Below are 25,327 nucleotides of genomic sequence, written 5' to 3' on the forward strand. Positions count from 1 at the left end.
GGAAACGGTTTGAAAAGGTGAGACGACTCAAAATGAATCCCTTATTTCGTTTGGTGCCTGAGACCCAACTGAAAAGGAGCTATTATTATCGTTTAAAGAGGGAATGCAAAAAAATTAATATATCGAATTCTTTCAAATAACTTTCACTGGTGTGATCATCAAAATTTCTTTTTTATTATCATTTGAAAACTCTTTTACGTACAGTTCATGAGCACAATTTTTTCTTTTTCCCCCAATGTGATGAAATAAATAAAAACTTGTTTTAATTGATAACAAAATATTAGAAGGTCCAGAACCAGTTCTTATACTTGCCAATACGTGAAATAAAATAAATTAGGAATCCTCACAAAGAGATTTTACGTACCTTTGAGGATTTCCAATATCTCTTATACATAATAGATAACAGCAACAAAATTGTTTTGATTAAAATTACTCTTGCATTGTAAAACTATTATGATTGCCATTTCACACCATAGTCAATTCAATTTTGTATATTAAATATTAGTTATTGATATTTATGTATTCATTTAGGGTTTTTGGCCAGAATACTTCAAACACCCTATAAGTTCGCATCTTCCAAATTTGAAAATAAAATTCTTCGGTCCCGATACCATCAGTAAGTAAATCAACCAATTCCTTTCGTTTACCTGAATGAAGAGGAATGTCACTACAAATTAAAACATTTTTTAAACTCATTTAACTTTCCATTAGACAATTTACAGAGTATAGCAAAATTCGCTCATAAATGTATGGTCCCTTTTGATGTTACTGGGTCCACAATGATAAAAAGGATAAAGTTTCGGTGACCACGATATGAATTTATGTAAGGTTTGTAATACGTATTTCTGCACCGGCAAAATTATGCTTTGGGTGAAAATTGGCGCCAAACAATCGGGCAACCCTTGTTGTATTTGGGGCGCGTTCTAGGGGCGCTGTGTGCCGGTCGCGAACCCAAGCGCAGCTGGAGTCAGCGAGTGTAGATGGAGGGCCGGTCGCGGCCGCGGGACCGGCGCTGGCTGGCTGGTGCCGGTGGCTGGCTCGGTTGGCCGCCAGTCGCTCCCTTGCCTCCGGACAGAAGCGCTGTGATGTGGACACCCTAGTGACCGGCCGAAAACACATACACAAACACACCCCGTGGGCAACCCTCGTCTGCAGCTCAGGTCAGTCGATGGCACAACTTGACATCGTTTAATTTTTATCTCCTGATTTTTTTCGCCAATTTTTGCGTAAATCGGAGGGACATTTTGATGTTATTTGTCGTATTTTTGTGTTTTATTTTATTTTTGGCGTTTTTATTGGCTGGAACGCGAGGGAAATTCGGTGCGTAGTAGGAGACACTAAAAGTGATTATGATGTCGGCAAATTGATTCAACCTTTGCACTTGACACGAGAGCCGCGCTCTCAATTTTGCGCATCACAGGAGCAGATTCTTCCTCTAGCGTGGGGGAAGTGTCAAAACCTTTTAATCCAGATGTGCATTATAACTGCCCAACAATTCATCCAAATTGTCGATAATGAGTGTTTATCAACACAATAACGAATCATTGGTGCAAAATGTTTTATTTTGTTTATTTTATCATTCAATTAATAGCAAAATCCAGCCTGTGTAAAAGATCTTGTTGATAGTTTTTTATATTTCAGTTGCAGAGCTGAGAAAGATCAGGTTTGTTTAACATGGAAAATTAATTGCATTGAAATGGAATTACAGAAAGAGACTACAGGATTTATTTGTTAGCAAGTTAATTCTCACAATTTTATGGTAGGGATGATTCAATACTAATTTTTGTTTTTTAAACAGAACACTGAAAGCCTAATGAGGTCATTTGCTTCATGTTGGACTGAAATTCGGTACATTTAAGATTTACCTTACACACAAATTAATTAATGATAATTGTTTATTTTTTCGTGCCAGATGACGAAAAACTCTATGTTTGGATATCAAATATGATTTTGAGTCGGGAGAGAGCGCTCGGTATTTTAATTAGCAAACGAACCTTTTTAGTCACTAATTTCCAAATTTACAGAATAATATCGATAATATTTGTTACGAAATATGTATGCTAAAAGATTTCTTCAGAAAACGCAATCTCATACCTCTTTAATGAATTGCAACCATTTGATACTTCCTTGAGGTTGGCTATCATAAAATAAGACAATTTTATCTATTTATGTCACACGATTTCACGAAATTCTTTTAAATCTACAAATTTAATGATTATTTTATAGTTTGGTTATTTTTTATTTATTTATTTGGCGTCTCAAAAAGCTTTTAAGGTTAAGCTTCAAGCAAACCAATTAATTCAAATTTATTCTAACAAAAAAAACAGAAGGCGGTATAGGCACAGCATTGTAAAGTTAATAAAAATTTTATCAACTCTGGCCTCTTTGCATTTAGTGTGACGCTTGCTACGACGACGAGCGTCGCTGGATAGATAGGCGCTGCTGGGTTGGACACTACTGGTTATCATTTTTATCAGTGGCTCACTGCCCCTCGAACGAATGGCTTCCCCTTGCGTTCTCTCCTCTCACTCTCCGTGTGCCTGTCTCGAGGCAATAAAATTAAACGCGGCACCGACCAGCGCACACACAGATATAAAGTGAGTCTGAAGCTCTTCCCGGTTTAATTTTGCTCCTCCAGCTCATGCGAAATTATTTTCCTTTTGCTGCACAAAGACTGAATGAGAGCGCGGGAAGAACTCCTTTTCATCGTCGGCTGAGTTTCATAATTACATTTACTCTGCTTCTCCTTTTTCGTTCAATTTAATCTCAGAGTGGAAAATTTCCGGTTAAAAAAATAAATAAAGAGCGTTTCGTTTGCGTACAACATCGTCGGTCGGGCAAATTGGCACCGCTAGGGGTACCTCATTTCGCTATAATTTTCCAATTGAGCCGCTGTGCGATGGCTTCAGTCGTGTATACAAATACATAATAAGTAAGCGCCCTCGCGACTATACATCGGCCGCAAGGCTGCACTTGAGCGCTGTTATATTTTTAGAACGAGACCACACCATGCTGGTAGTGCTTTGAGCGCAATAAATGCACCTTAATTATTATTCTGATGCAAAGGCATGGGTTAGCATTAGCAATGTTATTTTAGGACTCTAGTCTCGTCAAGTCGACCTCAAAAGCATCTCGGAAATAAATTGAGTTCAACCAGAGTTCGTAAATAAAAATATTCAGCTAGAATTTCTTATGTTTGAATTGGAGAATGAATCAGGTTAATTTCCCAAAAATCATTATGAGCAGGGTGGTAATCCAATCCATGTATTTTTTTTCTATTTTAAAAATCAACTGAAAATATGAGTAAATAATCGACTCCTCCCTTCATATCTATATTTATGCACTTTGATATATTCAAGTCCTCCTCCCATTTTGAGATCCGTCTCAGCTCACATATCGTGCCTTATAAATTCACACACGAAATGCCAAATTAATAACGTGGTGCGTGTGCAGATAGCTGAATTTGCATTGGAAATTTGTTCATTTCTCGTGAACCCCGCACGCACTGAACAAGCTGCATATTTAACTTCCTAATGAATGAATTATGTATTATCACAAAAGCTTTTGATAACCACAACTTGTGTGATGCCCCTCTTTGTATTTTTTAACTGACCGCATAGGAAATGAGAGTGTGTGAAAACAAAACAAAACCAAATCCAATGTAAATTTAATACTCTGCTTGGCTAAAATGAATTTGAGAAATTTATTTTAAATGAAAAAAGTGCCGAAATATTGTCTCTTTAGTTTAAAATCTTTATATAATTTTCTCAATGCTATGAAAGTTAAATAAAATAAAATTACAAGGCGTTTTAGTTCAAATAATGGGAGTGATTTAGCTTCAGGGAATTTATTGGACGTAAATAAATAAAAAGAAGGGCGAGTCTAAATGTTCAATAAATCTTGAAGAAATTTTCTTCAATTTTCACTTGAAATGCATTGATTTTCTCATTTAAACACATATATTCGGCTGCAAATTATTCCTCAAGTGGTATATAGCACCAAACTTGAAAAATTCTCTGGTACTCTCCGACAAGGAGCTATATAACAGTTTCATATTGTACGCTCTAGTTTTACCTAATAAATTAACATCTCACAAGGTAGGAACAAATGGAAACAGGTGTGATGGGGAGTGTTTGTATTTATACAGTACTTTTTGTGTCTGCGCTAGTAAGAGTAATTTTCTATTCGATCCGTTTTATCTAGAATTTGACAATATTATTTAACAGAACGCCCAAGAAAAAAATTACTACAGCAATAAATATGTATCTTGTGTTAATCTAACGAAAAATTAAAGGGGGTTCTGAGCTCTCTGATGGAATAAATTTTAAATATCCGAATCATCTTTTCATTGCCAAAAACCAATGCATTCCACTATTTTTCAATCCCCAAATTTCAACGGTTAAGAGTTCCTTTTTAAAAACTCTAAAAAGTCAGTTTCACTCACTTTTTAATATGTGTTATTAACACTCAAATGTTGTAAGATAATGTTATATACACAGAGATAAAAAATAATCAATCAGAGTGTCGGTCAAATGAAAGAAATTTTCAACTTGGTGCAATCAGCCTTTTGATAATGCTTTTTCTATATCATATGCTAAAGGCATCGTTTTAGCTACATGAATTCGGGCTTAAGCAAACCTTAATCGAATTCCCGTGTGCTCTCTTGCATTCACATTCAATCAGGAAATTGACAAAACAAACGCTTTTGTCATTCCCCGAAAAATGCGGCCGCGAGAGTGAAAGAATTTCCCAAGGATTGAAAACTCAAGGAACCGTGCAGCCTTCCCGGAAAGTCTGATTGGGAAATGCATTTTTCCTGCTGCTTCGATCGCGGCTAAATGTATTTTTTTCCTCTCCAACGGGGATCGAAAGGCAATCTCGCTGCTGGGTGGGCTTGTAGCGAGTTGGAATTGGAAATTGAGTCGGTGCAAATCCCCTGTGTGACACACTCGTGTCACTTGTAATCCGCTCTCAGCCGATTGGGAACCGCCGCTGATTGTGCCCACGACGCACCGAATCGACAGTCATTATTGAGAGTCAACAGCGTCCACTCGACCGGACAATTGTAATGCCATTGAAAGACCATGTAAGCGCAAGTCACAATTATTATCCGGTGACGCAAGAACAGAGAGAGAGAGGCTCTAGAAGAGGCAGTGGTAATACGATTGATTTGTCATTTTGGACAACTTGTGGAATGAGAAACACCACAAATAAACAAGAAAATTCCAAAGCATGTTACTTTTCAGTATTTAGAGTGGATTAATTCATACAGGCAACAATTGAGACACATGAACCGACATCCCTTAGTTGGCTCGATTTTGTTGAATCAAATTATTGTTCTTGTGACTATTTTGGTATGATTAAAACAGACAACAAAAGATAATTCTACAATGAACCAACAATCGAACAATGGATACCGATCCTGCTGTGTCTACTGTTCATATGCGAAATTAGAATAAATACTGTCAAGAATTTGTCCATATTATCCCATTTTTCCACTGCCGCATGATTTTTACAGGGAAAATCAATGTTATATAGTGGTCATAAGAAGTGCCGTTCGCAAGGACTCTTAATAGACGGTTTTACGCTCCATGTATAGCCGTTTTTGATGGTTTGTGACTCTATTCCCTATTATTTCCTTGCGATTTTCCAAGCTACAACTAATTGTTTTTAAAGAATAAGCAATCTTTTGCATGGTTTCAGCGTCTAATTTGAGTTAGCTATTCAGAGGTTTCACTGGAAAAGGTTGAGCATTTTGTTATAAATTTAGCTCACAGTTGAGACCTTTTCTAAGATGAACAAGGGTGAAAAATATTGAGAAAAATTATTTGAAATATTTGTACGCCAAAAAAGTATAGGTTAAACTCAGCATACTTCGTATACATATATGTTTTTCCAGTTCCAATAGCCAGCAAAAACGACCAAACAACATGAAACTAGATTTTTTCAATAAAACTAGAATCGGCTGAAATATTTTAATGATATAATAATCAATCAAATCTATAATGTATTATAATTAAAACGCTGGACATTTTCCTCGAAGCTATATCGTTATATATATGCTCTACTATTTCGTAATAGTAACTTAATAACCTAAAATTTTACTTTATCTCAATGGGAAGATATTGAATAATTTTTTAAGTTCACACACAGTTTTCATTTTTTATTTTCAGAACTTCCTGCTTTCATTTAGATCATTTTTTTAAATTTCAAATTAAATCTTCAAATACGATACAGAGCTTGTCGTTAGCTGTATTCACTCGGTTTTAATTATGGTTACCCATGCTGAGAAGAGCTGAAAGCGAACCTGTGTAGAAATAATGAGGCCACCATTCTAGCGCATTTGCAATCCAATCAAAGCGAATATAAAGCCGGTGAGCGAAATCTGCTAATGGCGTGCGTTGCCAGTCAAATGACTCTTTTCCCCTTTGTGTGTCACTTTCATGCTTTTCATCCACCTAATCCGAAATCAATTTCTCTGCAACTGCGTCACGGATTGTCGCACCGACGCTTCGAAAGTCATAACATTGCACAATTGGCCGAACTTTTCTCAAAATAGATTTGTATTCTTAGCATACACTTGTGCCGATTCCGTATAATCCCTAGAAAACGTGTGCGTATATTTGTTTTCGTTTTTGCGAATGAGGAGGTACATTAAAGGGTGCGTCAGTCACCACAAGAAAGAAGCCACGTTGAGTTTATTCAGACGCCGAAAATAGGAACAACGCCCATGCACAAGAGTCTAAAATAAAGTTGTTACAAATAACTTTATCATGAAAACTTTGAGCAAGAGAAACGTACAATGATATTTTTCTTGCTACAATTGCATTACAGCCGTCATCATTGAGGATCACGGAATTTTCCTTCTAGATTGTTCTAGGATAGAAAAAAAGCAGAAACTAACTATTTGAAAAATGCAGGAGAATAATCATGGAGTTTATTTTAAGATCAACTTTTTGCATTCAAGTGGAAAAGTTTGACAAGACTTTGATTTTCATCCTTTTTTAGGTTTTGCCAAACATGAGTTTTAATTAGTCTCAAACTATGCAAATAATGTTAATTTCTATAGTTCTCTATGTCCTAGCTTTATAGGGAAAGGCATTCCTAGCATCTCCTTGAATTCCTTACTATATAAAAGACCGAGAGTAATTTAAAAGTTATTTTGAAATTTTTCTTCAATTTTTCAATAGAACCGATTTTTTTATTAATCAGTGAATTAAATTTTCTACAATTGGAGGTTATTCAACGGACTAACAATGATTATGGGATGAGGAAAATCAAAATAAAATATTAATTTTTTAACAAGTTTTAAAGGAAAAGGCTAAGAGATTTAACAGTGTCAAGAATAGGTAAAATAAAACGCAAAGCCTATTTTGGTTTACACAGACGAAGTATTACGTTTTTCATCGCGGATGACGTTAAAGGTATTGATTTACAATAAAATTACATTCATCGAACGATAAACAAGCTCAAACTCCTCTTCAAAATCTATTTCCAGTCAGAATAAATCTCTATCCTGCTTGCTTCATTCGTCATTTGAATGTGTCTAGCCTTGAATGGAGACTGAATCCGTGACATCGCGCACGCTTTTCTACTTTTAGATCACATTTTTGTGAATACTGTCTTTCGGCCAATGGCTCGTGTCTGTTATTTCCATCCACAGCCAGCAGCGCTGGAGGGATGATTTCAGAGGCGTCGTATAAATAGTACCGCATAATGTGGACCGAAATAAAAATTGTCGAGTTGAAATAATCGGTCAGTCACGGAATCCAGGACAATGACGCGTCAAGTCAGACGAATCAATGGGCATCAATGAAGAAAAATAAATAATATTGGAGACAATCAACACCTGCGTGACGCACTTTACAAAGAAATTACTCCGATTATCATTAATGGTGTTATTTTTTTTACAATTGTTGGCATACCACGGAATCTTATTTACTTAAGTTTGATAATTGTTTAAAAGAATGGCAAATTAACAGAAATGTCTCAATCTATACAGTTTTTTCTAAATCAGATTGTTTTAATAGCAATGCTAATTTTACTTTCGAATACTTTTTTAGGAATCTTTTTTCATTTTGAAATTACTGATTATCATAGAGCAAATAGTAATCGAACTATTGGTTTTATCGTGATCAAACATTACAATCAATTCTTTAAGCCCAGGAACAATCAGTATGATCCTAAACAATAAAAATGTTTTTTACGAAAAATTTTTAAATTTCATTTGATATTTAATCTGAATAAAGCTGGTTGATTAAATAAATTTTTATTGTTTCAACCTTGTGTGACTTCTGTAAAATCAACAATGCATACAGAAGGTCTCCCATAAAATTTTTTTGAATGGGGCTGCTACCCTTTGAATAGTGCATTGAATCTTTCCACGAACTGAACGTTTCCCTGCTCTTTGGGAGAAAATAAATACGCAACCGTTTGATAAAATAAAATCTATTTGAAAACGTTCTTCCATTTGCTGAATTGGAAAGAGTTGTTTGGCGAGAGCTACTCAATATATCCAATCACGGAGAGTGGCGAGCTGGAAAGATTGTGCGCACACCTGTAAATAACGGGGAGGGGCTCTGTGTCTCACTTCTCGGCCAGGTGCGTTACTCCCGGCGCACACACATACAAACAAACAGAGCGCAATGCGAGGAAAGAAAAAAGCAGCGCGAGATGCCCTTTCCGCTCGCTCTCACCCGCTCACCCGTTCACCCGTCCACCCGCGCGCTTCAATATAATATAAATGCGGCAGAGAAAAAGAGAGGTATCGATCGCGCGCGCACCTGCACACCGAGCCAGGTGGACCAAACAAGATAAACTATTCATACAGCTCCAACCGCGCAATTTGCTTGCAAATGACCGCCAGATTGAAAATTGCGCCACGCACACCCACCAACGCGAACATGGCATTGACACACATTCTCCGTGTGCCTCGTCTGCCCCGCTGACACTGATTTTATGTTCTATTTTTCATGCTCTTCAATTTTGATAACAGTGGGAAAGGACACGATGAAATATACAATATTCATGAATAATTTCAAGGAAAGAAGTTTGACAAAACAAATCCTGCTAGTTTGTATTTTGTTTTCCATTTGATAATTTTTTATGGAAAGCACAATAAAAATACCAGATGGGAATATAAATGTATGTTGTAATATTTTGAAGTCGAAGAGAAAATTGCCATTCTTATGTTAAAATTGTGAAATTTAATTTTTTATTTGATTTTTGACATTATTCATTCTTTCTACACATTCAGTCACTTTTTATTTCAAATGAGTGTAAAATCCGTTTCTCCCTTTGGAAAGGCTCGTTATGCTTGATGTTCATCTTTGAAGCGGGCAGTAAAATAAAATGGCATGTCTCATTAATTCCAAAGTGCTGAATTTCATTAGAAGAGAAGTGACGTCAGCTGACCCGCTTGGGAATCAGAGAAATCATGAATTTTCATAAGCTGCTGCTTTCCTGCACAGGCACATCAGAAATTATATTCAACAGAGGGCAGTGACAAACTGAGTGTCACAATTTTTAAGCCTTGTGAGCAACAAATAAAAACATAATAAGCCATGGAAGCCGTTGGAGTGGTGTGAACAAGCAAATTTGCACCCTTCAGCTGGATCTTACAAAACCCATTGGCAGAATTACGTACGCAAGCAGCCTTCGCCGGTGGCGATAATGACATGGTGACACCTTTACAATAAATTGGAAGCGAAAGCAAAAGTTCTTTGTTACTTATATCAAGAACAAACAAAACGACACATTCTTTCATTACATTTAAAAAGACTTTGCCGGAAACAAACAACGCCAAATAATATTTATAATTCTTAAAAATATCGGATTAATATTAAAAATATGAAATATTAATTTTCAGTTGGTATAGTTAGCTCTGCGCTGGTTAGGTTCAAGTTAGCTCGACCTCTCAACCGACCCCTCAAATTTTTATTTATAGATAGCACGTGAAAATCAAACTGTGCTTGTTGCGAATAACATAATGGTGAAATTTTGGGGAATAATATCAGTTCAAGTTGTTCTAGACGAATAAAAAGGTTGAAATTGCGAAAAACGCACGTTCGAGTAGTCCAATAACATTGTACAATCGGCAAAACCTTTCTTAAAATAAAGTTGTATTTTTTGCGTTTTTTGCATGCACTTGTGCCGATTCAGCATAATCTATAGAAAGACTGTGCGTTTATTTGTTTTCTGATTCGAATCGCAATGCACTCGCTGCCGACACACAAATATTTAGAACATTTCGGCTCACATCCCTCCGACTCTCCCGGAAATTCTGTGTGTGTCAGCAGCGAGTATGCACTCCAAACTTTGAGCTCTTTCCATTGAGCAATGTTATGAGACCCAATCAAACGCGCGTTTTTACGCAACTTTAAATCACAACTCGCACTGATCATATTTCTAAATTTTTACCACTTTTCAACACACGACGAGTGCAGTTGAATTTTCACGCGTTTTTGTAAACAAAACGTTGAGAGGTTGTTTTTTTAGGAATCAAGCTAATTTGAACCCAGCCTCTAAAGATGGCTATAGCCATTAGTAACAAATTAGTATAAAAATCAAATCATCTGAGAGATTTACGAATAAACACAAAATAAGCCACTTTTACAAATAATTAAAAGATTTAATTTGATTTGAACCGTAAAAAAGATTTGAAAGTTTGTTACAATTACTTGTAATTAAGGCAAATCGGTGACAACATTTAGTTTCCCTGGCTTGTGGGCTATTGCCTTAATTATAAGTAATTGTAATAATTTTGCTAAAACATTTTCTACGATTTATACTTCTAAACTTTTTCCCGTATGCCAAATTTTTGGTAGGCTGATGTAACAGCGTAGACCAAAGAAAATTCATATCTGATGACAAACTAAACTCGATCAATTCACGACATATGGGTGAGATTTTGGCAGAAATTTCGCTTCTCTTGTAGTTATTTGGAGCATCGGTTACTACTTTAGTCTGGTGCCAGAGAAACAAAAACGCTTTTTAACTGGCGGACAGCCAGAAGAGAAAAGGGCCTGGAGTCCCGATTCGCTAACGACCCATCAAAATACTGCTTCCCTTCAAACTGATGTCTGTCGAACGCTTATCGACTCTCGGCCCCTAATCCAGAGCGAGTGCGTTGCAAAGGGTAATTACGAGATCGACGACGATACGCGGCGCGTTTAATTTAATCGACACGCGCGTGCATGAAAAATTGCGCGATAAAAGCACATAATAAAGTGGTGTCGAGCGCTTTCACGCTAATTAAAATGATTGATCTGCCCTCCAGATTCGGGCATGACCTTGCTCTTTCTCGCTATGTGTAACTTGTCGCAATAAACGAAATATCGCGGATTCTTGTGAAGCGGAAAATGTTCGCGTGCGAACGCTGATTTAAATTTTCGGTGGTATTTCAACCGACAACACGCGTACAAATTGCTATCAATGGGTGGTACTCCAGCTGAATTTTTTAATTTATTCCTTGTCAAATATTTCAGTCTCAAATCTTTGCTTAATTTAAGAAGAAAATTTTAATAATATATACAGGTACGGTGGGTCGTATAACTTACTTCCGTGGAAATCTACATATTTTTTCTATCGAGTGTGCGCTGTAAATCTAACTTAATATTCGGCTGGGGCATTTTTACGGCGCGGAAAACTTATGTTTGTTACTCTTCGTGCGATAATATACAGTGAAAAAAACACGAGATGCTTGCGAGACGTGGATTATTTGTCGATTTTACTGACGGAAACCTTATCAAGACTTTTTTCGTCTGCTTATTACATGCAATATATACGTCCAAACAGTGTTTACCGATATCGCTTTTCTCTACGTCAGAATAATTATTTTGACCTTCTTCTTGAGCAAGCGTTCTTCGTTTTCAAAATAAAAACTGGATTTCACGTATTGGGAAAAAGTTTAAATTTAAACTTATATTACTAATTGATAAAAGCTTATACGACGTTTTGTTACTAAAATAAATTATTTCCAATGCAATAATTTTAAATCTGAGATTTTTACAATTATCAAAGTATAGACTAAATAGATGAGCCGTTGTACTTATTACAGGAGAGATTATTTAAAAAACATTGCGAAAAATAACTTGGATATAACGATCAAAACCTTGGTTATGGGGGCGTGAAATTGTAAATTGATTCTTGAATAAAATTGCTGTTTGGCATCTTCATCAAATTGAATTTAAAAAGGGAACAACGTATTTGCATGGGATATTCTTTCAATGAAAGTGAAAATATGTTGCTGGGCGTTTTCTCAGCTTGTTGTCGGTGGTGCGGGGAGGCCACGTCGTTTCGCTTGAATTGATTTTTAGCCGGCCGGCGGATTTACATAAAATAATCCCCAGCATTCACAGTGGACGCGTCCGCGCACCGTCCAAATTAGCAATGCAAACGCTGACAAAAAGCAGTTCTTGGACAGATGTTGTGTGCTCCAACGCAATCCATTTTTTATTAAGCAGAAAATACACGAAACCCTGACGTGATTAGTGTCATTATTCTTGGATACATTTCTTTGTCCGTTCAGAGAGAACCAATTTTCCCGCTCGCTTGTATTATGGAAATGTGTCCACGCTCAATTATTTCGTGAGTTTCGCTTCCTCTCTGGCCGTTTTCGCGTCCCCTGGGCGTTCACAGGCGCTTTTTTATTTTTTGATGGCCCAATCGCATGACTAGACGCACGGAGAATGCGGAGAGGCGACCCGAAAACCCACACTGCTGGATAACTTTGCTCCGCTCTCGCGTAATGAGAGCCATTAACTAATTGATTTTGTGTCTCACACTCGACCGTTGGGGAATATGAGCTGCGGCTTGATCGCGATTACGCCGAGGGTGTTACGCCCTCGTTGTTGAATCGAGCCTGAAGCCGCACATGTGAGCTTGACTCTCAGGAATGTTGGACCGCAGTTTGCATATAATAGGTTATAGCGGAATGAATGAATAAATAAATAGGGCTAAAAGTGAATATGAGCTTATGCAGGGCTATGGGCGTAATAGCTGCACACATTGCACAGGCAAATGAAACGTGAAAACCACGTGTAATTATTATACATATTTTAAAAAGACCTTGTTTCCTGGAAATTATAAGATCGAGGCAGAGCGGACTCAAATTAAACATTTATTCATTGAATTTTAATTTTCTCTGTTAACTGACTCAAATAGGGATTCCTTAAAGTAGTTGTTTCTTCTATTACCCCAAAGAAGAGAGTTTAAAATACTTAAATCGCTTTTACTAGGGAAAGGCATTGTCATGCAACATAATTATGAGAAATCCTTAAAGAAGTTTTAAAAATGGCCAAAATAAAGAGCTTTTGTTTCATTATTTTCGCTCATTTAATAGTTTAAACAACATAGCAATATTTAAATTGGTGCGATATTACTCGTTCTTTCCAAAATGTCTAGGGCAAATTGAAATTAATTTTCTTCCGACAGCTTAAAAATTTGGGTCTCACAGCAATGCTCAATTTTGTTGCAGCATTACGGTTTGAAAATGCCAGCTGCCAGAATAATGCCGGACAACCTCAATCTGCCGCCTCTGCCACCTGGTCACAACGAAAGTAAGCATAGAAAATGCAAAAATCAGCCGAAACTTATGTGTTATTTTCAATTTGCCAGGGCGTCGAAGTAGTAATTTCCTGTCCGAGGTGCACGCTCTGCCGGCGTCCACCCTGATCACGGACCCTGACCCTTTGGACGACATGAGTCCGTACGAACGACTGCTGCACGGCCTGCACCACGACGAACGCTGGCTCAAAGAGGTCACCCTGGGGAAAAGGGTCGGCTTTTACAGATTCCGCGGCGAGCTTGGTAGTGGAAACTTTTCGCAGGTTAAACTTGCGCATCACCAGTTAACCAAAGGTTGGTTAAAATATTTACTGTATTTTTTCAAATCTAATTCAGATATCTAAATCAGAATTAGATTGATTCTCTGGCTTTAATGATTTAAAAATAAAAAATAAAATATCCTTAATTCATCACAGCTTTGATATTTTTGATAAAATCAAGCCTCTCATTATCATAAATTTTGAAATTGATTTTTTGCTTTCCATAATTTATTTTTCTTTTCCTTTTTTAAATTAAAAATAAACTTATCTTATTTTACCATTATTGTGATATAGAACGAGTAGCCATCAAGGTACTGGACAAAAACAAGCTGGACCAGAAAACGCGGAAGATGTTGGACAGAGAGATCGAGACCCTGGAGTCAATGAACCACCCAAACATCATTAGGCAAGCTTTCTATATCTTCTTTTGTTGCGTTGCCCAAGGCCATCTAAACTGCGACACGAGCCCGTCTTGCGGCTTCCCACTTCCCACCCACTGCGTGTAACTCATAAAAGTGCTCTTATGCAACCTGCGGGACTCTGAGGTCGCTTCGGTTGCGTTCAAAGTCCCCGTCTTTAATGTTTTTCCGCTCTAATTGTTGGCCAATTTCTTCTAGTGATCACCAAGCAAACAATTATTGTCGCAAGGTTTCTTCTAGAAATTCATGAGACGAAATTATTTTTAAGTATTTTTGACATAATGGAAACTTTTGTGGAATAGCTATTTTCCCCCTTTTATTTTTCGCTTTTATATTAAAAAATTTAAATAAATTTAAATCACATGATCAAAGAAGAATTTAAACCCATTTTAAATATTATATCTTAAAATTGTTCAATAACGTGGAAAGATTTCTTCCCTTTTGCAGATTGTACGAAGTGGTGGAGACGTACACGCGGATTCACCTGGTGACCGAGTACGCGTTCAGCGGCGAGCTCTACACGCGAGTGACAAACGCGGGAAAACTGGCCGAACGTGACGCAAAGCCCATTTTCGCCCAACTCGTCTCCGCGATCGATTACATGGTATTTGTTCACGTCACTGCGTCGAGTGTAAAGAAAGTTAAACGGTTTTGCTTGAGCAGCACGAGCGCAACTTCATCCACCGAGACCTGAAGGCAGAGAATATCATGTTCTCCGCCAACCAAATCAAAGTGGTTGACTTTGGCTTCAGCACTAAAGTCAACTCGCCTGACCAACGACTGCAAACCTTCTGCGGATCACCGCCCTACGCTGCCCCTGAGCTTTTTAGAGACGAATGGTATGAGACACTAATAGTTCGTCATCCGCTATTTTACAGTTATCACAAGTCATTTTAAAAGTACCATGATTACATTTAATAAGTGCTATCCATCTTTGGGTAGAGTACCTTTATAAATTTACTATAATTAAACGAATACTTAACCTTTATTAATTTATAGATTTAAGAAATATAATAAAATGAAGTTTTATATACCAAAAATGTGCAGTTAAATTTTATGTTTAGTATTTAATTTAAATGTAAATAAATTGTATTAACAAACTACATTTAATATTATTTAAAAATAAATTTTAGGTATATTGGAGCAAACGTGGACATTTGGGCGCTTGGAGTGATCCTCTACTTCATGGTGACGGGCAGCATGCCCTTCAGAGGGCACACAGTGGCCGCCCTGAAAAGAACCATCCTGGAAGGCGAGTTTTTGGACCCTCAAGACGTGAGCTCTGAGTGTGTGACGGTGATCAGAAGCCTCATGATGCCCCTACCTTCTGACCGAATACCACTAAAAACACTACTGCAAGAGCATCCCTGGCTCGAAAACGTTTCTAAGGTAACATAGTAATTGAATACTAGAAAAACTGAAATCGCAAGCTGCTCGCAAAACTTTTTCACCTGGAAATGAACATACATATTGTATTTAACTCATAAATATGTGCTAAATAGGATGAGAAAAATCCTTTTGCAATCCTATAGACTTTTGTTAGAATTGATTTTAAATCAAAATTTGAAGCCAGGGGAATTGAGGGAAATTTGTATTCTTCTCAGCATATAAACCATTTTCAATCAGTGGAGGCGTCTAATCAAATAATTTCGTCTTTAAACCAAATTACACATATATTAAGTAAAATTTAGGTTTAAAACAGTTTTCGAAAAAAAATCTTTTTAATTACACTCCGTTAATCAGTTAAAATGTTAAAGGTAAATTAATTTTGACTATTGAACGGAAGACGATACATGTATACGTTTAAGTGCCATATGAAATCGCCATTTGTCAATAGCGTATAGATATAACAATATTTGAAGAAAAAAAACCATACGAAATTATCTCATTAAAATTAGTGACTAAATTTGGAAAAAGAACCGGTCTAGAACGACTATTTTCTTACTTATTTAATGAGTTTCTAAATCGATTATATTTGCTTCAGTTGGAGCCGTCTATATTGGACAGTGGTGACAGCGAGCGGATAGGTGAGATCACGACCGAGGCGAAAAAGCGGTTGCACAAGCTTGGCGTGTCGGAGGCGCTGCTGGCCGAAGCAGAGGACAAGGGTGCCAAGAGCAGTATCACGGGCTGTTACCGGATCGTGCTGCACCGCGTTGAGCGCGAATCAGACGACAGCCTCAACCAGGACGGACTGAGTGGCCGCGATTTTGCCAGCCCGACGCCCAGCAAGTTTTCCATCTCGTCGCGCCTCTCGTCTCGCAAGTCCAAGAGGAAAGGCCGGCTGTCCACGACGTGCGTCATTTTCTGATGCAAGACATTTTTACATGGAACTCATTGAATCGTCACAACGTGCGTGCATTTCAAGTATGAAGGGAATCTTGTGCCGTCTACACCCAAACCATCCATGTTAGCGAATGCGCTATTTGCGTTAACCGTTAATGTTTGAAGCTCTTTTCAAAGAAACCACAGTTTTTGGGACTTTCAATCTTGCTGCTTGCCTTAAAAAACTTAAATTTACTGGCCAAAATATTTTTCGGAAAATAAAACATGGTCACACATTTAATTGGTGTTGAGCAGGAAAATTTAAGTCCGCAAATCTTGCTGATTGCCAAAGCTGTTGGTTTCAAACATTAACTTTGCACGCAAATGTCCCTTTTGAAGTCTTCTCTGGTGAAGAAGGAAAAAGAGAAACTGCCCAAAGAACTGTTAATGTGGTTTAAAAACTGTTCCTAGTAGTGTTAAGAATAGAAAGAAAATGTGAACAAACAAATTTTTAAAATGGCAGTGAGAAGTGAGATGAAGATTACCTCAGCTAAAGACGAGCTAATAAATTTACAAAAAAAGTGTTACGAAAGAGTCATTTTTGCAGCTGGAAATTGCCAAAAATTACATATTAGCATACTATGTTGTATACTCCCTCTCTGAAGCCTTGTAAGATAACTCTGAGATTAACTGAGCCGTTGATTGCTATCGACGCGTGTGATGGTGCGTCGTGATTTCCACGATTATAACACAAAATGTAAAACGTACCCACGGCGTGCACCTGCTGATAACTCACACGATCCAAAGTCATGAAAGTCAGGGCTCTGTAGCATGTTGAATATATTAATACGAACACTTTTGTTTGTGCTGATCTCAAAACTATTTTTCTGCTGTGTATTAGATAATCTGAGAGACGGTGAATTAAATGATATTAATTAAGAAGAACGTATTTTTACTAGACGAGGAAAAATCATCCGTTTTTCGTCCTTGGGAGTTTTGAAACAATTATCAAAGATAAAGAGAGGACACGGATAACAACCGCAGATTTATAGATTGATTTTCTGCGAGAAAAAACACTCGAGTTGGCATCATGAAACTGATCGGCTTGCTTCTTACTGTGGCGAGCCTCCGAGGGGGCTCGGCCACGGCCATCGACTGGGCTTCTCTTGGCCCCCGTATTGAGGCCATGGCTACGACTGGAGAGGTGGACGAGCAAGTGACTGATTTGTTCCGACTCAAGCATACCTTCAAGCCCAACGGCAAGCCAATTGAACTTCAAATTTTTGATGGAATGTCCGAGAAACAAAAGATTGAAGTATGAGGTTCTTGTCTTTTAAAAGCTTAATTTTAATTTCATAAAATTACCTAGTATAGGATTTTTTGTATAATTTCTGCCCGTTTGGCAGGGTAGTTGCACATCTAATTTTATTTCAACAATTATAGAGTGTTTGGTCATACCAATAATCAGTGTATTGATGTGAAATTTAAACCAGCACTTAGCTTTCAATCTCATCATATGGGATTATTAAAAAAGGCCAATAAAGTTAATTTTAAGATTTTTGAACAGTTCATCAATAAAGCTCCAACTTAAAAGCCACTTGGTTCAAATCAGTGAGGATTTTTCAGCCTAAAAATAATTTTGATCTGGTTTCAAGTTAATAATTAATAAACCCTTGTTCGGGTTAAAACGCCCAAATTAAATTTCTTGATTAGACAGTCATTAACGTTTCAAATTTTTATTAAAATTTTAAAACCATTCTCCACAACATTTTGGTTGGTTCTTGCAGTTGACTTGCGCATTTTGCGATCTCGGTGCAAGCCAGTTCCTCAGCTGGTTCAACGCCGGAGACTCTCCTGCGGTCATCGTGGACAAGGGTGTCAATCTTTGTCTCGACCTCAACGTCCAGACGGAGAGAGTGTGCAGGGGCGTGCTGGAAATGTACGTGGTACGTGTCGAGACGGGCTGACCTTCTCAAATAGGCCATAACTGACTCTGGTACGTCAACAGGACACGTTCTATTACATCCTGACCGAGCGTAACAGCACTGAGCCCGTTACTGTGACTGAAGTTTGCGGATTCCTCATCTTCCCAACATGTTGGGTGGACAACCCTCGCTACCAGTGGACCCTGGACCTTGATTTCCTCGGCCCCAAGCCAACACCAGAGACACCCCAGCTGCCTCCCGTATGTGCTATATATGCCTTTAATTAGGAAAAAAATGAGTTGGAAAGAAAACATATCACTTATTGTTAGCAGCATGTTTATAGCTTTAAATTTAAAATTTGATAAATATTTGAAAATTAAACCGAAGGGCCTTGTCCCAGATTTCCAGATTTGATTAAATATATTTTACCAATAAAACGTTTTTATTGGGGAAAAATCAGAAACTATGCAAAATTGGAAAATATTTCTTTATAATACCTAATAAGTTTTTCGATCCTTTGCCCTTTTTATTTTTATAATTTTTGAACCTGTGCTCAGCACATTCCGTGGGCTATGAGCTCACCAAGTTCCTTAATAACACCTCTGAGCTGATAACATCCCATGCTCTTATTTAATAAATTTAATAACAAATATTTATTATTAAATTTTAATTTCGGAATGCAGGCCGGCTCGCCAGTGCTGAAGGTTCTACAGCTGACTGACATGCACGTCGATCCCAATTACAGCGTCGGTGGAAACGGTGCCTGTGACGAACCGACGTGCTGCAGGGTCGACCAGGGCGCCCCTGTCAACTCGACGCCCGCCGGATACTGGGGTGACTACAGGGACTGCGACTTGCCCGTGCACTCTTTCATTAATCTGCTTGAACAAACCAGCACTCATAGTGTGAGAATGTATTATAACTCAATTTGAGTAACCAGCAATCATGTTAAAATAATGCTTTTTTTATTTTTGCAAATTAGAGCTATTTTTCTATAAAAGCATTTTTTCCTAGGACCTAGCGTATGTAATCTTCACCGGGGACATCATCGACCACGGCGTGTGGGCTACTACCACGCAGTACAACGTAGACCTTATCAATTTCTTCTACGACCAGCTCAAGTCCTCATACAACGTTCCCGTGCTGCCAATTTTCGGCAACCACGAGCCGCACCCGCTCAACGTGTAAAGCTCGACCGTTAAACACGAGAGTTGCATGTATGTTAATTGTTAAAATTTTCGTGCAGATTCACAAGTGAGGAGATGAATGTTCCCCCCGAAATCTCGTCCGACTGGCTCTACGAGTTAGCAGTGGCGCAATGGGAGGCATGGCTTCCCGGGCAGAGCGCCAACATTCTCAAGGGAGGCTATTACGCTTACGAGGTCAACCCAGGCCTTAAGGTCATTGGATTGAACACTATGTTCTGCTACCCCTACAATTTGTAAGTTGCATTACTAATATTTACTTTACACCCGCAATTCGTTGCTGAAATTGAATTAATAGTTAAAAACAACTTCAAAATATGTATTTTTTGTGTTTTATAGGATATCGATGATTTTTTAGTTGAAAGTATATACACAAATATCAATCTTATACTTTTAAATGAATTTTCAATGTCTGGAAAACAAAATTGGCCATTTTGGTTTGTTCTATATGGTTAACGTTTAAATTTTATTTTGGTTGGTGCGAGATTGTATAGTCTTTCATAAATGATAGTAGTTCAGGTTTATGCCCAGTTACAGAATTTGCTTTGTCAAATTTGCTAAATTAAAATAAATCACTTATTAATCCCAAATTATACATATACGCTGTCGCATTGTCAGGCATTACGTTTGAGGACAAACAGGAGCTAATTCATATATGAACTCAAACAGCTGGTTGATGCACACGACGTTTGACCCTGCCGGCGAATTGATTTGGCTGGCGAACGAGTTGCTCGCGTCCGAGCAGGCCAACCAGAAGGTGCACCTGCTGTCGCACATTCCTGGCAACTCGGACTGCTACTACGTCTGGGGCAATGAGTTCCGCAGGATTGTAGACAGGTTTGAGAACACGATCGTCGGCCAGTTCCACGGACATACGCACAACGACCACTTCCACTTGTTCTTCGACCCGAATGATTCTTCGAGGGCCTCTGGAATCGGTTTCGTTGGAGGCAGCGGCACCTCCTACAGCAACGTCAACCCTAACTACAGGATCTACCACATCGATGGAGCATACGACGGATCATCTTACGTAGGAACTACTTATATTTAATCATCTTCTTGGAATTTTGGGGTATTTAATTCTAGGGGTTTTAATCTTAAATACTAATTGTATTTATATGAATTTTAATATTTTTGATCAATTCTTTACCGATTTATTTTGTCGTGTTGCTTGGAGATGCACACAGTTGTAAAATGTGAAATCAAGTGAACTAATTTAAATATTTTTTGCTTGTTAGGAACAATTTATATATGATACATTGCATTTATGTCCCAAGAATCAAGTTAAAAACAATTCGTAGTGAAAACTTGGTATAAAAATACGATTCTTAAAATATTAAAACTTGGCATTTCTTTAGAGTAGAGTTTGATTTGCGACTTTCAAAATTATTCTAGCGAGTTTTGGATCACGAAACATGGTACTACAACCTGACGGAGGCAAACCTGGGAGGAGAAACAGTTCCCCCAAATTGGCAGAAGCTGTACACCTTCACAGAGTCTTTCGGCGTCGCCTCCGTCTTCCCACAGGACATGTACGATCTCACCTTGAGGATGATCAACGACACAGAGCTCTTCCAGTTGTACTACAGGTAGTCATAAAATATAATAGCACTGACTGAGAGAATGTTTATGTCTTGAAAAATTTTAGCTACTACGTTAAGATCGGTGACCCATCCCTTGAAGAAGGCTGCGACGAAGCCTGCGTCAGGAAGCTGCTTTGCAAGATTTTGACCTCGGTAGAAACTGATTACACAGTGTGTGACCAGCTTTTGCCTCCACTTCCGTGAAAATGTAAATAAAAGATAATCGCATTTGAATTAAAGAGAGGGTAGTTTCTATGAATTTATTTGCAAAAACCGCAAAAACCAAAGAAGGGACTAATTAAACTCGGCACAAAAAATTTAGTAAAATGACAAGCTTATAAAAGTTATGAAGGAGGCAACATCTTTAACTTTTTTTATTAATTTTTAATCAACATAATTTACCAAAACGATTAATCAAAGATGGTCAATAACCTTAACATAAATTGTTAATGCTGTTAAAAACCTACAGCTTTAAATCTTGTTTCCTATTTTACCTATTTTAAATCAACCTGCTACACTAAAGTATTTATACAGCTAACAAAGCACTACAAAATCCCCACACTGGTTAACACGTGTTTTGTGGCAGCAATTAACTCGTCTTTGTACTTCCAAATGTTATTGTCTACAGTAGAATTTGGCCCTCTGCCAAAAGTGCATTCTTCTTTAGATCTCTTGACACAGTAGTGGTGCAGGTAGCCTAACTCGACGGGGATCACGCTTCCCTCGCACCAGTCCAATAGTTTCCCTTCCGGCGAGATGCACGTCCGGCCAAAGTGGTTATGCAGCGCTAGGGCATATCGCGTCGAGTGGAACGACTTGGCGCGAATCGAGATGTGACTATAGTAAGCCATCCGATGTACGTGCTGCAACATATGCATGTAGCGAGGGATGTCGTCGTTCCAGTCAGGGAACCGCTCCTTGTCGTCCATGAAGAAGACGTTGCGCGCCGAGAAAGTTTGCACGTCACTCGGTTTCTGTCCCTTCGAAATTGGCACTTTCTTGAGCATTTCTTTCCACGTCCTTAGCGACCCTCCGGGCAAAATGACCTGCGAATTTTAAATACTTATTAGTCTGATTTCAAAGAGTATTTAACATTTTTTTAAAATTTCAATTGATTAAGGCAAAAATTTCATTTTTTTATCTATATAGTAGAAATACATATCTTTACGTTTAAGTTTACGTATAAGTTTTTTATCATTTGAATTCATTCTCACTTACTTCATCAATGTCGATCAGCACTGCATAATTGTAAAGATTGAAATTTTGGTAGTAACAGTCATTGTAGTCGATCAGCTCCTGGAAACACTGCTGTTCGACTCTTTGTGAGAGATAAGCGTACATGAATTCAGGAACGTTGGGCAGAGTCCCTGGTAAAGAGGTTTGGATCACCTCGATATTCCACGTTTCTTTATAATGCTTCAAAACTTTGGAGATGTCAGGATTTATCTGAAAATTAAAGGTCTAATTTACAAATTTCTTTAGCAATTATTTAACTGACTGTTTAATTTAAAAATTTCAAATAAAAACTGAGGCAGTTTTGAAGTACCTGTAAGGCATAAAAAACAATTTTATTTGCACCGAGAATCTTCAATAGTTCAATCCACTCGACGAGCCTGACGGCAATCTCAGGAGTGTATTTAAAATTGAGACATTTGACACAAACGAAAAAGTCCTCTTTTTCGCCCTTTGCTCGGTTGTTGATAACGCGCAGGTTATTTGTTGCGTTTTCGCATGGACTTTCGACCAAGGAGACCGAGTCGGGCACGGAGCCTTGATATTCTGGGGGCACCATGCAACTCAGCATGTACGGTTTCTGCTCCTCATCGTGAGAGCCCCACTCGTCGCGAAATAGGTATTGGATGTAGTCCACCTGAATTTAACGAAGAAATTTGAAAATAATGAGAGCAATAAACTATTATCTAAAACAAAAATATTAAATATTCAATGTTGTTTAAAAACCTTTTAAAAGCCATGCTAGTATTGTTACTGTAAGAACCTTGACTATGATGGGGTTTTGGCCATATGAGAACCACATTTGGCAGTAAATTTCAGTGGAGTAGTTGAGTCCGGCCTTTTCTCGGACCCCCAGAATCCTGACTGCCGGCCCGACTTTAGGCCGACTGTCATAGTAAGCGCCGTAAAGGTAGTACGTCTCTTGACTTAACCTTTGCACCTGCCAGTAAACGTTATTGTGCTTTATGTCGAACGGTGTGGCGTATCGTGCGCAAGTGGCGCTATATTTCGCACTTCCTCCCTTCGAGTGGTCGATAGGAAAGTTGGGATGCGATTCTAATATCTGAAAGTATGGTTCTTAATGAAAACGTTCCCAGAAAGAAGTTAATTGTAATAATTTGGCTGGAATCGAAATTGCTTTAACTCTCGTTGCAAGTCTTAAAAGATTGATTCATTTAGCTTCTGATTTGCTAGCAATAAAAAAAAAATAATAATAATAAATACCTGCAGATACTTTTATTTTACTCTTTCCCATATTTATTTGTGCGTTTATTAGACTAAAACACGTCGATTTTTTTTCACGGTATAAATTTTGCCAAAGCAAACGAAGAAAGAAATTTAATTTTATATGCATACACTGTCAAAAATATTTTCCGAATTGTTGTCATAATCTAAGTTAAGAGAAGGGGGACCTGGAAACAGAAAAAATATAATCACAAAGTTAAAAAGTCACCAAACAATTACCCTGAAAAATAGATTTAATTAATAAAATCAGAAAAATGTAGGACACAAGAGAGATGACGGTGAGTAGTAAAATTTTCAATATTTTCTTCGTCCATCGCACACGCCGCACACGTAACAAAAGCATTGTTCGTTCGGAAACGCCGGCCGCTCTGCTTGCGATACTGAACACTATCAAACTGCAGCTGTTTTAAAAAATTTCCGCCTTCCGTCATGCAGCAACCAATCCCTTATCACCTCCCCTACTAGTACCACGAAACCAACGCACATAAAAGGCAGGGTAGTTAAAAAAATTCATATTCACTAGTGACACAGCAGTTTTGTTAGAACATAAAAATTTTCTCATTATTATTATTATCATCTATATTGTCTTTTGGCGAGGTCATACATCAGATTTTGTTACAATTCTAAATATATGCCCCCCAATTGCAATGCACAAACAAATTACACACAAAAATCATAAATTTTTAACAAATGCCAAGAATGCACCACAATCATAATATTTCCTTAAGTACAAAAATTCTTTTAAGGCTGACACAAATTTATCGTATTGTGACTCGAGCTGCAGTTAAAGTGGCAAAAGCATTGTACAAATTTGCAGCACTGGAAAATGGATTCTGCTGCGAGATCATTAGTTTAGTCAATTGAAATAAATGAAAAAACAAATTTTTTGAAAAGACAAATTTTTACACTTCGTTTAAACAATATTTCTCGAACCTTTTTCATCAATTTCGTTTTTTAAAAAATATGCTTTTTCTGAACAACGCAAACGTTTTAAATTTGCATGAAGTAGTAGCTATATGCGTTAGCTTTTAATAACAGGTGGGATGCTTCAAAAACATTCTGCAAATGGGCCTTTTCCGAGGTCCCTGCTCTCAAGCCATACTTAGCCGCGCAAGCCAGCTAATTTTGGATCACGTGGACAGCCACCAGCCACCGGTCAGAAAGCCAGAAAAAAACGAGAATAATAAAACCGCAGGCTTAAATTTAAATATTAAAATATTTTCAGCTTTCCCAGTCGCCGGCAAAATAAGTCATCCCGCCGCCGACGAGCTAAAATTCGGTTCTACTGGTTCTACAAGTTTGTTCCTTAATTCCTTGAAATTTTGCAGCTGAGACCTCTAGCCTCTATCCCTTTCCAAAATATCTCAACATTTATGTAAGTGTATTAAAAATTTGGCATTTCACTCCCGCACAGGTTAGGATCGTGAGAGCAAATATTGTGATAAAATGAATAAACATACCATTTCCTCGATTTAAATTAATTGAAAACAAAATATTGTTGGTTACTTTTTGTGCTTAAATATGTGTTCCTAAAATAGTTTCGAGGTCGAAGTGCACTTCCTGGTATATCGGAATATATTTTAAAGAATAAGAGAACTTCTGTTAATTTATAAATTAATAAAGAAA

At 37.7% G+C, this 25,327-nt stretch overlaps 3 protein-coding genes across 3 annotated transcripts; 2 read left to right on the top strand and 1 right to left on the bottom strand.

Moving 5' to 3' along the window:
* The first annotated feature begins 1,039 nt into the window (after positions 1-1,039).
* LOC135946073 (serine/threonine-protein kinase NIM1-like) lies at positions 1,040-17,455 on the top strand. The gene is made up of 8 exons (XM_065494115.1): positions 1,040-1,160; positions 13,478-13,559; positions 13,618-13,860; positions 14,121-14,232; positions 14,693-14,849; positions 14,909-15,084; positions 15,379-15,634; positions 16,230-17,455. Exons 2-8 carry the CDS (start codon positions 13,493-13,495, stop codon positions 16,554-16,556), a joined length of 1,338 nt encoding a protein of 445 aa, XP_065350187.1. The 5' UTR covers positions 1,040-1,160; positions 13,478-13,492; the 3' UTR covers positions 16,557-17,455.
* A 121-nt stretch (positions 17,456-17,576) lies between these two features.
* Positions 17,577-21,462, top strand: LOC135946072 (sphingomyelin phosphodiesterase-like). The gene is made up of 9 exons (XM_065494114.1): positions 17,577-17,825; positions 18,298-18,456; positions 18,519-18,695; positions 19,119-19,340; positions 19,450-19,619; positions 19,682-19,876; positions 20,310-20,670; positions 21,036-21,229; positions 21,289-21,462. The coding sequence occupies exons 1-9, from the start codon at positions 17,601-17,603 to the stop codon at positions 21,425-21,427; spliced, it is 1,842 nt and encodes a 613-aa protein (XP_065350186.1). The 5' UTR covers positions 17,577-17,600; the 3' UTR covers positions 21,428-21,462.
* On the bottom strand, positions 21,419-23,393 carry LOC135946074 (uncharacterized). The gene is made up of 4 exons (XM_065494117.1): positions 23,220-23,393; positions 22,770-23,093; positions 22,442-22,669; positions 21,419-22,269 (listed from the first exon to the last, which is right to left on the bottom strand). Exons 1-4 carry the CDS (start codon positions 23,256-23,258, stop codon positions 21,769-21,771), a joined length of 1,092 nt encoding a protein of 363 aa, XP_065350189.1. The 5' UTR covers positions 23,259-23,393; the 3' UTR covers positions 21,419-21,768.
* Between the last annotated feature and the right edge of the window lie 1,934 nt (positions 23,394-25,327).

The sequence above is a fragment of the Cloeon dipterum genome, chromosome X (assembly GCF_949628265.1).
Source record: "Cloeon dipterum chromosome X, ieCloDipt1.1, whole genome shotgun sequence".
NCBI lineage: Eukaryota > Metazoa > Arthropoda > Insecta > Ephemeroptera > Baetidae > Cloeon > Cloeon dipterum.